Source organism: Schistocerca serialis, chromosome 11 (genome assembly GCF_023864345.2).
Source record: "Schistocerca serialis cubense isolate TAMUIC-IGC-003099 chromosome 11, iqSchSeri2.2, whole genome shotgun sequence".
Taxonomy (NCBI): domain Eukaryota; kingdom Metazoa; phylum Arthropoda; class Insecta; order Orthoptera; family Acrididae; genus Schistocerca; species Schistocerca serialis.
In genome coordinates, this window is record NC_064648.1 from 41333248 (window position 1) to 41349604 (window position 16357).

Sequence of the window (16357 nt, forward strand, 5' to 3'; positions counted from 1 at the left end):
GTGCCCATGTTGTGTTTGGTTGCAGGATCTGATACCATATATATGTTGCTTTGTAGCAATTTCCCAGTTACCCACCCCACCAGGGACTGACCAGGATGAGGATATCTACGCAGCCTACCAGCAGGCAACACCATATGTACCACTAGCAGTGAAGACTGAGAGTGGTCCTCTGGCATGCTTACTCATGGGCCCTGTCATGCATTTGGGTTCAGTAGCCAACATGAGATGTCCTGGTCATGCCACCTCCTATCACTGACCAGGCAAATGGTGGCTTGGTGGACATGAGGCTCCAAGGGCGCACCTCCCCAGCCATTTCACAGACAGCTTGCAGTCCAGTAGCCAAAGTCCCCCAGAGAGTAGATGCTAGTTACATATTAGCTTCCCACATCAGTGAAATCTCCCAAACCCCATGGCCACTACATCACAGTTAGGTGCACCAAGCTAGGATTCAATTAATCAACTGGCATGTGGTCAGCTGATCTTCAGCGCAAAAAGTGAGTTGCCGCTTTTCTGGAACTCAAAAGACCATCATTCTCCTAAGTTCAAAATGCAGAAAGAAAGATGGCACAGCTGAATATTTGAGCTTCTAAGCTTGTAAGAGCACTATCAGCCTAACATTGTCCCACTGGAGGGGGACAAGCAAGTTTGTTTACTGTTACCACGTCAGATTTTCCTAGATCATTCTGTCCTGAGCACACATAGCTAGTCCTGGTTAAGTTCCTCAGTAGCATGCAAGTGCCCGAATATTTTCTTCAGTCTTGGTCACACTGTGTTAACTGTTCCATGCACTCAGCCACTGAATGATGCCGCAAGCTCTGATCTGCCCAGAATATTTTGTCATAATGTGAACAATATGATCCAGTGGCTTAGTTGAACAGCATCTCAGCTGGACTGTCCTCTACTGACCATGTTTAAAAATTCACATACCAAACTTTTCTGTGGCATAGAATACTTAACAAACCTACTGATAACAAATTGTAAATACTGCACACACACCTAAACTTCAGACTATGATTAAATTATACAACACTAGGAACCTATGTTCATATTTTGGCAATAAAGAAGTTCATACAGGCAAATAAAAACTTTAATTCATATTCCTAAAAGTTTGGATACAATAAGATTTATGACTAATTACAAACAGCACCTGGATCTCTCTGTTTAACATTATATACATTAATGCAATCATCATTTAGAAATTACAATTCAGAAAACTATTAACAAAACGTATTTCAAAAAACTCCTGGCCTAATTTTCAACTGCATTATCACATAAATTACAGGCCTCAATACAGGCCCTGCATTGAATACTATGTTTCAGTTCTTAAAATGAGTACTGATCTCTAGACTATCTGATATCAGTATGCAATCTGCCATTAAAACAACTATTATTTCTGAGACTCCTTTTCACCATGCTTAGCTACTGTCTGGTCTCTCACTAAGAGGTGTTATTGTATTCTACATGAAATTGGCAGATTAAAGTTGAACTTACCAACCAACAGCACATGAACATTATTTTTAGTCAGTATGTGTTGCAACGTGTCTCTTCAGATGACCAGCTTCTGTGAAGGATTTCCCACAACTATAACATTTGTGAGGTCGCTCACCACTATGAATCAATGAATGCTTTCTGAGATTACCAGCAGTAGTAAAAGCTTTCTCACAAACATTACATTTATGTGGTCTTTCGCCACTATGAATTAATGAGTGTGTTTTGAGAATACCAGACGTGGTAAACGATTTTCCACAAATCATACATTTGTGTGGTTTCTCCCCAGTATGAATTAAGATATGCGTTTTAAGACAACTACGGTGAGTAAACGAACTACCACAATCTTCACATCTGTACGGCCTCACCCCAGTATGTATAAATTTGTGCATCTTCAGACGCCTAAACACCTTAAAGGATTTCCCACAAACATCACATGTGTGTGGCCTCTCGGCAGAATGAATTAATATGTGGGCTTTGAGATTGCAAGATTCGATGAAAGATTTCCCGCAAATATTACACATGTGTGGTTTTTCGCCGGTGTGTGTTAATCTATGCTTCTTGAGGAAACAGGCGTACAGATAGCTCTTACCACAAACAGCACATTTGTGTTTCCCATCGCCTGTATGTATTATGGAATGCTTATAGAGAGTACCAGAGTCAATAAATGATCTCCCACAAATATTGCATTTATATGGTCGTTCGCCCGTATGTAATAAAACATGCCTCTTGAGACTACTGTACATACTAAAGGTTTTCTGACAAACTTCACATTTGTGTGGTTTCTTGCCACTATGATGTAACATGTGTCTCTTTAGATGACTAGAGTCTGCAAAAGATTTCCCACAAACATCACATTCATGAGTACGTATTAATGACTGCCTTTTCAGATGAGCAGGCTTAGCAAAGTGTTTCCCACAAATAACAGAAGTGAGTGATGTCTCGCTCGTATGTGTTGTAGAACGTTTATACAGATAACCTGGCTGAGCAAGTGATTTATTCCTAATCTCAGAATTTTGGGAATTATCACATGTAGTAAGAGATTTCTTAGAAATATCGAATATGTGTGGGTGTTCTTCAGCACGCATTACTTCACAGGGTGGGAGGCTACAAGAGTAATTTGAGACTTTACTACATTGATATTCCTCTCGACTAATTACAGGCTGTATGAAGCTATTATGAATGAAAAATATCACATCACACCGTGTAGATACCTGCACAGGTGCCTGTATTTCTGTTTGAGTACCAATTCTGACAAAATGTGGCAATTTCACTGCAGCAATTTCCAGTTTATCAGTAGTCACTCCTTGCAGACTTGTTTCTTTCAGTAACATGGCTCCAGGGTCACCGATGGGGTTAATTGACCTGAAGCAAGAATAAGAGAGTACTAAGTATCCATTCATAGAGACACAGAATTTCAGTAGTCCACAAATTATTAACTGTAATCGGAAAGAGAAATTTCTACAAAGAGTACACTTATGAAAGATATATTTCACTATAAACTTCAAAACTTCAACAATGAATAAAAAAATTTTGTATGCTCCATTTTGGTGTAACTCACAATATTACTTATCATGTACTTCTGTCTTCCACTGTAAACTGCCAGGAAGCTTGGAACAGCCGCAGTGCCTGTGAATGGTTACATGTACCCAGAGACGTTATGTTATGGCACTAGGTAATTCAAACATTTTCAGCTTTTGCTACATTCTGACCAACATGTCCAAGACATCATAATTGTCTAATATTCAATAAACTCTTAACATGAGCCAAACTTTATATGAATTATTTCTTCTTGTAACTTGTACAAATTCAGTGTAATCACAAAAAAGAGGCAACACATAATCGTTCATAATTTAACTAAAACCAGTGCATACACGTTCTCATCTGAATTTAACAGTATATCCCAACTGAGAAACACCTATGAAGATTTTACAGTTCATGATGCACAACAGTAGTGTGGACTATGTAATCATTGTTTCGCATGCCCTATTTATTATTAGATGTTCAAATAAAAAATCATCTAAATGTAGCTTGATACAATGCACCAATGTATTTAAACATACTATACACCAAGTATTTAAACAGACGATATGTACCAACCTACTTTCTAAAACAGTTTATAATAAAATTGACACATACCTATGCACACATACGCAAATGCGTGCATCCATGACACCCCTCCCCCTCTCCCCCCCCCCCCCCCACACACCTAACTTTTAAATAATTTCTAACTCTATTAAATGCTTATACACAGAGGACAAAAAGAAAATGGTACACTTGCCTAATATTGAGTAGGGGCCCTGTGAGTACGCAGAAGTGCCACAACATGACGTGGCACAGTCTCAACTAATGTCTGACGTAGTGCTGGAGGGGACTGACACCATGAATCCTGAAGGACTGTCCATATATCTGCAAGAGCATGGGGGTAAAGATGTCTTATCAACAGCACGTTGCAAAGCATCCCAGATATGCTCAATAATGATTATGTCTGGGAGATTTGGAGGCCAGCGGAAGTGCTTACACTCAGAAGCGTGTTCCTGGAGCCTCTCTGTGGCAATTGTGGACATGTAGGGTATCGCATTGTCCTCCTGGAATTTCCCAAGTCTGACGGAATGCATATGAACATGGACTTGAATGGATACAGGTGATCAGACAGGATGCTTACATATGTGGCATCTGTCTGAGTGGTATCTAAACATTTCAGGGGCCCCATATCACTCCAACTGCACATGCCCCACATCGTTACATAGCCTCCACCAGCTTTAACAGCCCCCTGCTGAGATGCAGGGTCCATGGAATCATGAGGTTGTCTCTACACCCGTATACATACATTCCCTCAATAGAGTTTGAAATGAGACTTGTACAACCATGCAAGACATTTCCTGTCATCAACAGTCAAATGTTGGTGTTCACAGGTCCAGGCGAGGCATAAAGCTATGTGTAGTGCACTCATCAAGGATACATGAGTGAACCTTTGGCTCTGAAAGTCCATACTGATGATGATTTGTTGAATAGTTTGCATGCTGACACTTGTTGATGACACTTGTTGATGACTCAGCGTTGAAATCTGCAGCAATTTGCACAATGGTTGCACTTCTGAACATTGAACGATTCTCTTCAGTTGCCGCTGGTCCTGCTCTTGCAAGACCTTTTTCCAGCTGCAGCGATATCAGAGATTTGATATTTTATTGGATTCCTGATATTCATGGTGCACTTTTGAAATGGTCATATGGGAAAATCCCCAGTTCATTGCTACCACAGAGATGCTGTGTCCCATCTCTCTTGTGTCGACTATTACACTATGTTCAAACTTACTTAAATCTTAATAACCTGCTGTTGTAGCACCAGTATCTGATCTAACATTTGCAACAAACACATAGTGTCATATATAGGTGTTGCTGACTGCAGTGCCATATTCTGCCTGTTTACGTTTCTCTGTATTTGAATATGCACACCTATAGCAGTTGCTCGTGTGTGTGTGTGTGTGTGTGTGTGTGTGTGTGTGTGTGTGTGTGTGTGTGGAAAACAGTGAAGGAATTTAATCAAACTGCAGTAAATGAATATTAAGTTACTAAGTGACAAACAATTTGCAAGTCCCTGAAAAACAGAATCCAAAAGCTTTCTCTTAAATAATTAACACATCTGGAGGATCACTCACGACAGAATGATATATACATTTATTGGCCACTAAGAGATCTGATGTCTTTGAGGATGTTCACATAGACACATTAACAATTAACAATCATGATACTTATTTGACAACTGTGACTATCTGGATTCATGACCTAGAAAGGTGTACACAGGCAATAAACTGGATATACAAGCTGACACATGCTTTCTTACAGGTAACTTATAAACATCTAATGTGTAAAAACCACAACAGACAAAAGTAGATCATGTTCAAGTGAACCATTACATGAGCCCTATAAAAATTTGGAACTATCAGAATAGATGAACACCAGAGATCTAGCCAGTACAAAATTGATATCATGAAGTTGATTGCAAAACAGTATTTTCTGCATAGTGGGTACGAAGTAGAGCATTATAATCATGTGTATGAGTAATATGATAAGGAAGGCCACAAAGGAAACTACCAATATGACTGCTGCTCATGCTACTTGTATCAGTTGCTGTTTTTAATGGCGCTTGCACTTTGTTATCACCACCAGAATTGTACGAAGAGTTTGTTGCTGATCACACTAAAATTAATGACAGAAGAAGATGCGAGAGATCATTAGTTATTGATGAGTCAATCTCAAAGGGCAACAAAATCAAACATAAAGGCCAGAGGAATGCCCTGATAATCTCAGGTTTCTTGAACTACTTTTCTTAGCATACTGATTAAAAAGTAGGGATACTGCAAGATGTATGCACAATGAGACCTATGAATTCTCCCAGCAGACCACAAATAACAACATATGGTAGAAACATAACACAGCTTTGACAGCATGCAAATAAAATGGCCAGTTCTCTAAAATTTAATGTTCTGGATGACAAGACATGGCTATACCAGTTTAATCCTGAACTCACAAGGCAATTACAGAAGTGGTGGAATTACTTTTAACTCAAGCCACAGACATTCAAATGAAGTTTCCTGGGCAAGTCATACAAACTGTTCTATACATTCAAGAGGAAGCAATTACGACCATACCACAGAACCACAGAAGTGCCTGTACAAATCCTTACTCACAAAGCATATGATGTCGATTTTTATGAGTCCAAAGATGTGTTACACGGATTGGATGACATATCAGTATTTTTGGTTGTATAAGCCACAGTGCAAAGCTTCCGAAAAAAGCCTGCATTTTGTTTTCCTCAGCTGTTATTATGGAAGTTGGAAATGGCTATCACACAGATCTTGTGCACTGGCATTGTTCAGGATCAATACTAAACATTTAGTCTGAAACACTACATGGCAAAAATCTGACTGAAATCCACAGTGCTTCAAGTGAAGTTTGTACTGAGTTAATAGTCGACTGTGGTACAGTTTATAGTCTGAGTTACTCATTTGCCTGAACGTCATGTCAGTATAAACGAACGTGAAAGCAACAGATGAATGAGACGTGAAGTTTGTGGCAGATGCACTTCTACATGATCGCCCTGCAACATTTGAGAAAATATCTGAACATAAAAGAATTCCGTCTATGTATTCTGTATTCCAACAAATAAGTCAACCAAAGACAAATTTTATTGCTTGAATGCACATGTGCCAATGTGCAGACATTGCAACCTACTTGAAACAAAGATTTGATGCTGGTCAAGTTTCCTTGCATCAAACATTCATTATTTACAAAATGAATGTTAGAGACAGCCTGTGTTGAAATAACAGTCATACAGATGGAGAGGTCATCTTTCACACAGAAAAATAATCTCGTGGAGCTAAATCAAATGTCAAACAAATGATGATCGCTGCTTATTATTACTATCAGAGAAGAACTGCACAGAATGTCACTAGAGTGGATAATAATAAATTCATTAAACAACAAAACAGTAGCTCCGTGCTGGGCCATTTGGCACTCACAACAATTCTCGCCCACATACCGCAAATATAATAACTGAACTGCTGTGTTGAATTGGGGAGTGATACCTCAAAGACCCTACAGTCCTGACATGAGCTCATCAGTCTCTAAATTATTTCCAGTAATGAAGAACATATGCAAAGGTGCCATATTCAACTATGAAGGAGTATCCATCCATCAGTTGAACAAAGATGGTGTGTTAAATGGAGATGTAAAATTTCCCCAAATATTTCAATGTGCTCACTGAGAAACGGAAATACTACACTGACTAACTGTAAAGAGATAGGAAAAAAATAAAATAAACTTGTAAGTAAACAGAACATTTTGTTCATCATTCATAAGATGAACCATGAGTACTACTGAAACGCTACATAATGTTTGTGTCATGCATAATCTGAATTCTGCACACTATAAGCACAGTAATGTGATCAACGCAAATTATGTGACAAAATGCTCTCTGTTTCATGATGTGGTCAGTAGTAAAAGAATTACACACCTCAGCCTACTGTACACTTACATGTTTTGTGACAAGTTTGTTATTACTTTTTAAATGCAAGTATGTTTACGATTTTTTGACTTCTGCCACATGCATGCAGTCCGTTTCACTTTGGATCTATGGGAAGGATATTAGCATGTCTGTTTTTTTTAACACACACACACACACACATACACACACACACACAATACTCCATTATCCAACTTGTACCTCATGTTGTCCATCAAACTATTGATCTCTGCAAGTGTTTGTATGGAACATCATTATCCAGACACGCTATAATTGGAATCAGACGTCCATTGACTACCTAATATGGATAAAAATTTGTCCTTAAGCATTTAATTGTGCTCACATAACCACAAGTGCCGAAATCACGATGTTTGAAAAACCAGAGAAGGCAGTGGGGAAATGTCAGCCATTAGGCTGCTGACAAAGACTGTGCCATGGCAGAAGCAAGCCCTGCAAAAAGTGATTATAAGCACTACTCCTGCCAGCCTCGGCCGCTCAGAACGGCTCAGTATATGGACATCAGTGGACAGTTGTAGACCAGCGCTCACAGAACAGATTGTAGTGATCCGTATCAAGTGCTTACTTGGACTTTGTCCATAGCGAAGACTATTACTGTTCGCATGTCACCTGCGACACCGATGTAACTCCAAAGTTAAGTATTGTCAATTCTGCTTTATAGAAATAAAGCTACTAATGGTATTTGCTTGAATTGAGAATGACGTGTCCCTTAGGAACCCTATAAGCAATGAGTCGGCAAGACTCAAAATCAGTAATGATAGAGAATGGTCACTCAGGAATTAGTGGCAATGAACAAGCTGACAGACTAACCAGGACAGGCACAGTGACTCTATTTATTGAACCAGAACCTATCCTAACCATCAATAAGGCAACGGTAAATTCAAAACTACATAGCTGGATCAGAAAGCAGCACATAAGAATATTTTATTTTGGTCCAAAAACTAAAACGTGCAAGCTAATGTTGCTGAAACCATGTTACGTGAGAAGTTCTGTAATCATGAACTTGAGCAGAAAACAGATTTATCTCAGTCAGACTCATGACTGATCATGGTAAACTTAAGAAACACCTGCACATAATGTGTATAGACAAAGAAATGTTGTGAGGAGGATGAAACCACCCCAATGCAAAACTCTGGTGGGCAAAAGACATGGAATAATTGTGCTGTTAAGTCCTGAAGAAATCATTTCTATAATTAACTATTAAAGAGAGTCACACTACTATTTAAGGGTGCTAGTTGGCTTTACTAGAATCACAAAAGTGAAACTGCACAATAAAATCAGTTTCAGTGTGGGCAACAGTAGACTAAGATCACCGTTATTTCTGTCTCCCTGCATAAATCAAATCATTTCACTCAAATAGTGGATGTAAGCCAAGTTAAGGTCAAAATAAAAACAGAAGAGGGTGTCCCACAGTCCACAGAAAAGTTACAGTCAAAGGCAGACTTTTATATTCAAAAGCTTGCTGACAAAAAACTGATGAATGTTGTGTACGAAAGAAAGCAGATGACAACATTCCAGCACTGCCCACTTTTATCTGAATATTTTAGAATGCATCCAGAAATAATTTCTAGAGTGGTTCTGTATAGTAATGCAAAATCTCAATACTGTGCATGGGAATGGGCATCCCATGTGACACCAGGCCACGGGGGGGGGGGGGGGGGGGGGGGGGGTAAAGTGTGCCTAAGTTAGTTGGTTGGTTGGTTGTTCTGGGGAAGGAGACCAGACAGCGTGGTCATCGGTCTCATCGGATTAGGGAAGGATGGGGAGGGAAGTCGGCCGTGCCCTTTGAGAGGAACCATCCCGGCATTTGCCTGGAGTGATTTAGGGAAATCACGGAAAACCTAAATCAGGATGACCGGACGCGGGATTGAACCGTCAGCCTCCCGAATGCGAGTCCAGGCCTAAGTTAGTCTTGAACTGCAATTACTTATTGAAAACTGACACATATATATTACAGAACTGGAGCATACTTCAATGGTGTGAAATAAAATTTCAAAGATGCAAGGGAAAATCGTTCATACTTTGTAATTTTAATAGTAATACTGGTTTATCACAAGGACTTGCTAACTGATTACATGCTAACAGCTTTTCAGGGAATGATGGCAAGGAGCATGTAATTACACAGTCGAGAGAAGAAGAGCATAGCTGTTAACAGATTTCAGGTATGCTCTTCGGTTGAACAAGCACAGAAGAAAAGCGGGGTTTTAATGTGTACAACAACATAAACACGCAGAAATGACTATGAATCCGAAAGTGAATATATAGAATTTGAACATAAAAAAGGACCAAAACATTTATACAAAGTACTTCTGTTCAGCAGAAGTACTGCTAATATCATTTCTGTAGCGGCTGCTTGGTTTTCCACCTCATTCAACTGCCTCTCCCCCCCGCCCCCCCCCCCCACTCCATGCCTCCTATGCTAAAAGTCATGTTTATATAGATGTATATATTTTTATTGTTGTGTCTAATGGCTCACATGTCTCTGCATTTTAGGCCATACTTTTACACAACTTCTTCTCAAAGGTGTTAACTGTTTAAAATCATCTTCAAACAACACTGCAGTATCCTACATTGCTTGCATTTGTGTCATAGTGTCACTATTTCCATCACCATTATGAAAGTAATGAAGACAGTGCACTTCCTTATTTCAGCCTGTTTGAGTCAGCCATTATCATCTTCTCCGTTCCTACTCTCACAAAACTTAAACCTCATTGGAACAATTCTTCTATTCTAAGTGCAGTTTGCTTCTCTTTTATAACAGTATCAAAAATAAAAAACAAAGTCTTTTACTCTTCATTTTTGATGGAATACATGAAAACATACAAAATTACAGATGACATGCATAAGTTCAGGTTCAGTTGGGTTTCCAGTACAGTTAATTTGTTATACATATTAAGTCATGTACATGTATTACATCTTGAATTAATAATATATCTACTGCTGTATGATATAATCTTGATAAATTTTTACACGAAAGAGCCAAAGAAACTGGTACACCTGCCTAATGTTGTGCAGGACCCCCGCAAGAGCACACAGAAGTGCCACAACATGACGTGCCATGGCTCAAATAATGTCTGAAGTAGTACTGGAGGGAATTGACACCACGAACCCCACAGGGCTGTCAATAAATCTGTAAGAGTAGGAGGGGATGGAGAACTCTTACGAACAGCACATTGCAAGGCATCCCAGATATGCTCAATAATGTTCATGTCTGGGAGGTTTGGAGGCCAGTGGAAGTGTTTAAACTCAGAAGGGTGTTCCTGGAGCCACTCTGTAGCAATTCTGAATGTGTGGGGTGTCACATTGTCCTGCTGGAATTGCCCAAGTACATCAGAATGCACAATGGACATGGGTGGATGCAGGTGATCAGACACGATGCTTACACATGTGTCACCCACCAGAGAAAAATCTAGATATTTCAGGGGTCCCATATCACTCCAACTACACCACACACCGTTACAGAGCTTCCGCCAGCTTGAACAGTCCCCTGCTGACATGCAGGATCCATGGATTCATGACAATGTCTCCATACCCATACATGTCCATCTACTTGATACAGTTTGAAATGAGACTCATCCAACCAGACAACATGTTTCCAGTCATCAACAGTCCAATGCTGGCATTGGTAGGCCCAGGTGTTGTGCAGTCATCAAGGGTACACAAGTGAAACTTCGGCTCTGAAAGCCCATATCGATGATGTTGCACACTGACACTTGTTGATAGCCCAGTATTGATATCTGCAGCAATTTGCAGAAGTATTGCACTTTTCTCACTTGAACAATTCTCTTCAGTCATTGTTGGTCCCGTTCTTGCAGGATCTATTTCCAGCTGCAGCGATGTTGGAGATTATATGTTTTACCAGATTCCTGATATTCATGATACACTCGTGAAATGGTCTTACGGGAAAATACCCAGTTCACCACTACCTCAGAGATGCTGTGTTCCATTGCTTGTGCACTGACTATAACAAATGCTCAAACTCATGTAAATCTTGATAACCTGCCATTGTACAAGCAATAATTGATCTTACAATTGTGCCAGACACTTGCTGCCTTATATAAGTGCTGCCGACCTCAGTGCCATATTCTGCCTGTTTACATATCTCTGTATTTGAATACGCATGCTTGTAACAGTTTTTTTGGCTCTTCAGTGTATAAAAATTGGAGGTTTCCAAGAAAGGTCTGTTTGCAACCTCTGTATAGTATGAGGGTTGTTTTAACTGTTGATAGTGCATTCAGTTTCAAATAAAAATGCAATTTTTCAACGAATTTATGGAGATGTGCTTACACAAGCATGCTCTCTCTCTGTCTCAAAATACCTCTCTCTGTAAATACTAGTGCCACCTTACAGTCAAAGAGAACCAATGTCGTAAGTTATTAATAGTGAATATTAATAACCAATTGATCAATCTGTGAGATAGCAGTATTGTATGTTAACCGGGGACCTAGAAACGGTGGAGAGGCTCCATACCCGCTGCAGCCACAGTGGTCCACAACCCCACGACGACTACTGCAGTCCACTTCACCCCTCCGCCGCCCCACACCGAACCCAGGGTTATGGTGTGATTCAGCCCCCAGTGGACCCCCCAGGGAACGTCTCACACCAGACAAGTGTAACCCCTATGTTTGTGTGGTAGAGTAATGGTGGTGTACGCATACGTGAAGAATTTGTTTGCGTAGCAGTCGCCGACATAGTGTAGCGGAATAAGGGGAACCAGCCCGCATTCACCGATGCAGATGGGTTCCAGGGACCAGGTGCTCCTTCCCGCCCAGAAAGCTGTGCATTACACCACACGGCCAACTGGGCGAGTAGGAGGCAGCAGTAACCACACCTCTAAGATGATCCATGTCGAGACAATTTTCTGCATTAGGTTTCTTCAGTTGCTGAAACATGTCTGATGCTTATGCTCAGTGCAATAGCTCTCCACAATCCTGATGGTCTGACCAATACATTACATGATAGAACAACAAGAAATACAATAGACACATGGCTTATGCAAACCAAGATCATATTTTATGAACCCTAAATGGGCCCTAATCTTATAAGGTGGTCAGAAAACCTTTCATATCTTATTGCCAGAGAATGCAACCAATCCTGTCAGAAAGGCTTATTGCATAAGGCAAAATGGCGTAGACAATGCTGCCACCTAATCGTTAGCATCACTTGCCCAATTAATGGTTTGTCATATATATATATATATATATATATATATATATATATATATATATATATATATATATATATACACACAAACACATTTTGATGACAAGTGACTGAGGTAGGGTAATTCAATTGACAAACTTTCATGTCCTGAGATGTAGAACCTATGAACCAAGATACAAAGTACAAATTCACACTGATCTGGGTGGTAGCAACTATCAGCCTTCAGATGCTAATCAGTGTGAATTGGCTTCCTATAAATGGCATATCCTAGCGTATCATCCAAATTTCTTCTGACCAACACACCAAGAAGGTGAAGACATCCATCGTTTTCTGACTCCATAGTGAAACAAATGTCTTTTTGGATTGAGATCAGATGTTCTGAAAAGTTTTGGACTTCCATGAGACAAAACACAAAAGTATAGCCTACAAATATAAAAAAAAGCATGCAGGTTTTAACATCACTAACTCCTGGGTACATTCACCGATATTGTCCATAAACACATTGGCGATAACAGGTGACAAAAGGGTCTCCATTGCAACTTCATTATTTTGATCATTGTAGTGGGGCATTGAATAAAAAGTATAAGTCAACATATGTCGAAACAGATTTGTTAATTCAACACCAAGCCTAATCACAATTAACAGTAATGAATCGGACATGGAGAGTGCAAGTGTAGAGAGAGACTGCATTGAAACTTACTCAAATATCAGAATCATTCAAATGCAGTCCTAATAAATGTAAGAAATCTGCTGTGTTCTTAATATGACACACATACCGACCCCTAGTGGGCTGAACACAGTAGGAAGATGCTTTGCTAAATGGTATGTTGGAGCAACAATACTATTGACAACAGGTCAAAGAGAAGCCCCTTCCCTGTGGATCTTGAGATGGCCACGTGAGCTGCGGCTCTGTCACTGCATTTATGCCTTGAAAATGACAGTGTGAAGCTGTCGAAATATTAGTAGTTGTTGAAGACGTCGTATGGTTGTATTTCTGTAAGTTATTTGAACATTTTAAATGACAAGAGACATTCAAGGTTTCACACTGTTTCCTTCTACATGGTGGAAATTTGTTGTAGCTTGTGAACATTGGATAAACTTAATGGTAGTAGACTGGGACCACAATGGGAAGTGTCGTTTTTGTTAAACTCTGAGACCATAATGTTTTTCCAATGTTTACAAAAACTATGCATTATATTAATCCACCTGCCGTCAGTTGGATCAAGCAATGGCACTGGTTTCGATTTTCTTCAGGAAAGAATTGATTGTACTTGTCAACAATTTTGTTTTGTTTCCAAGGAATTATTTCAGCTACATTTAACAACTGTTTCAAAAATTTTGATACCTTCTTGGTATTGGCTGGACATTGTTTCCTGGTCGCTGTTTGACTGGGAATTTAATTCTGTAAGTGCATAGCATTCAACGAATGTTTCTGTGGCTAGGTGTTTTATAATCAATTTCACAGTCAAGGCTTTGGAGGCCACAGCTTTATCTGTGCTAGGGAAAGGTTCATTTTACACTGATGCCCAAGAGCTCACTGGTTGTTAATTTATAAGTTCTGTCAAACAAGCTGTTTTTAGATGCTGCCCAGGAAGTAATGAGAGAAGAATGTCTTGTTGACTGGGGCACCTTCCACAAAGAGTAATAGAAGAGCAGCTAAGATGGCTGCTTTGTGTTCACAGAGGATGGTTCCTGATACTGTTACCATATCTGTGGACAAGAGAAATGCCACAGTTGTCTTGAACAAACAGGATTACATTCAAAAGATGAAGTGTTTGCAGTCTGATCCAGTGTTACCACAGGTTTGGTGCTGAGCTGACAAAAAGTGTTGAGAGGCAGACTATCAATTGCCTGATGAAACGTTCCTTGATGCAAGTGACTATTAAGAGTCTTAATTCTTATCAAAATGTCCCTTCAATGTCTCCCAAAATTATGCCTTCCAAAGAAGGGGTTTTCTTTTATGACTATTATCAGTAACATTTAGTAAGATATGATATTCTCTCTCTCTCTCTCTCTCTACTCGCATTTTTCTAGCTGAATCCTTATGATTATTGAGGTTAGATTAGGTGCTGGATTAACAAAACGTGAAAATCTGTGAGCTGAGATACCCCACTTAAAAGTCCCACTCCATCATAATAATTTTAGTGAAAGACAAGCAAGATACATATGTCATTATTGTTGTTGTTGTTGTTGTGGTCTTCAGTCCTGAGACTGGTTTGATGCAGCTCTCCATGCTACTCTATCCTGTGCAAGCTTCTTCATCTCCCAGTACCTACTGCAACCTACATCCTTCTTAATCTGCTTAGTGTATTCATCTCTTGGTCTCCCCCTACGATTTTTACCCTCCACGCTGCCCTCCAATACTAAATTGGTGATCCCTTGATGTCTCAGAACATGTCCTACCAACCGATCCCTTCTTCTGGTCAAGTTGTGCCACAAACTTCTCTTCTCCCCAATCCTATTCAATACTTCCTCATTAGTTATGTGATCTACCCATCTAATCTTCAGCATTCTTCTGTAGCACCACATTTTGAAAGCTTCTATTCTCTTCTTGTCCAAACTATTTACCGTCCATGTTTCACTTCCATACATGGCTACACTCCATACAAATACTTTCAGAAATGACTTCCTGACACTTAAATCTATACTCGATGTTAACAAATTTTTCTTCTTCAGAAACGCTTTCCTTGCCATTGCCAGCCTACATTTGATATCCTCTCTACTTCGACCATCATCAGTTATTTTGCTCCCCAAATAGCAAAACTCCTTTACTACTTTAAGTGTCTCATTTCCTAATCTAATACCCTCAACATCACCCGACTTAATTCGACTACATTCCATTATCCTCGTTTTGCTTTTGTTGATGTTCATCTTATATCCTCCCTTCAAGACACTATCCATTCCGTTCAACTGCTCTTCCAAGTCCTTTGCTGTCTCTGACAGAATTACAATGTCATCGGCGAACCTCAAATTTTTTTTTTCTTCTCCATGGATTTTAATACCTACTCCGAACTTTTGTTTCCTTTATTGCTTGCTCAATATACAGATTGAATAACATCGGGGAGAGGCTACAACCCTGTCTTACTCCCTTCCCAACCACTGTTTCCCTTTCTTGTCCCTCGACTCTTATAACTGCCATCTGGTTTCTGTACAAATTGTAAATAGCCTTTCGCTCCCTGTATTTTATCCCTGCCACCTTTAGAATTTGAAAGAGAGTATTCCAATCAACATTGTCAAAAGCTTTCTCTAAGTCTACAAATGCTAGAAACGTAGGTTTGCCTTTCCTTAATCTTTCTTCTAAGATAAGTCGTAAGGTCAGTATTGCCTCACGTGTTCCTGTATTTCTACGGAATCCAAACTGATCTTCCCCAAGGTCGGCTTCTACTAGTTTTTCCATTCGTCTGTAAAGAATTCGCGTTAGTATTTTGCAGCTGTGACTTATTAAACTGATTGTTCGGTAATTTTCACATCTGTCAACACCTGCTTTCTTTGGGATTGGAATTATTATATTCTTCTTGAAGTCTGAAGGTATTTCGCCTGTTTCATACATCTTGCTCACCAGATGGTAGAGTTTTGTCAGGACTGGCTCTCCCAAGGCCGTCAGTAGTTCCAATGGAATGTTGTCTACTCCGGGGGCCTTGTTTCGACTCAGGTCTTTCAGTGC

At 39.7% G+C, this 16357-nt stretch overlaps 1 protein-coding gene across 5 annotated transcripts in view; it reads right to left on the reverse strand.

The window, feature by feature from the left end:
- Window positions 1-1133: 1133 nt before the first annotated feature.
- LOC126427104 (zinc finger protein 708-like) overlaps window positions 1134-16357 on the reverse strand; it is a 171137-nt gene continuing 155913 nt past the window's right edge. For all 5 annotated transcript variants that reach the window (XM_050089316.1, XM_050089317.1, XM_050089315.1 and 2 more), the window contains exon 8: window positions 1134-2853. In XM_050089316.1, coding sequence (XP_049945273.1) covers window positions 1518-2853 — 1336 coding nt within the window. In that variant the 3' untranslated portion in view covers window positions 1134-1517. The remainder of the gene's footprint in view (window positions 2854-16357) is intronic.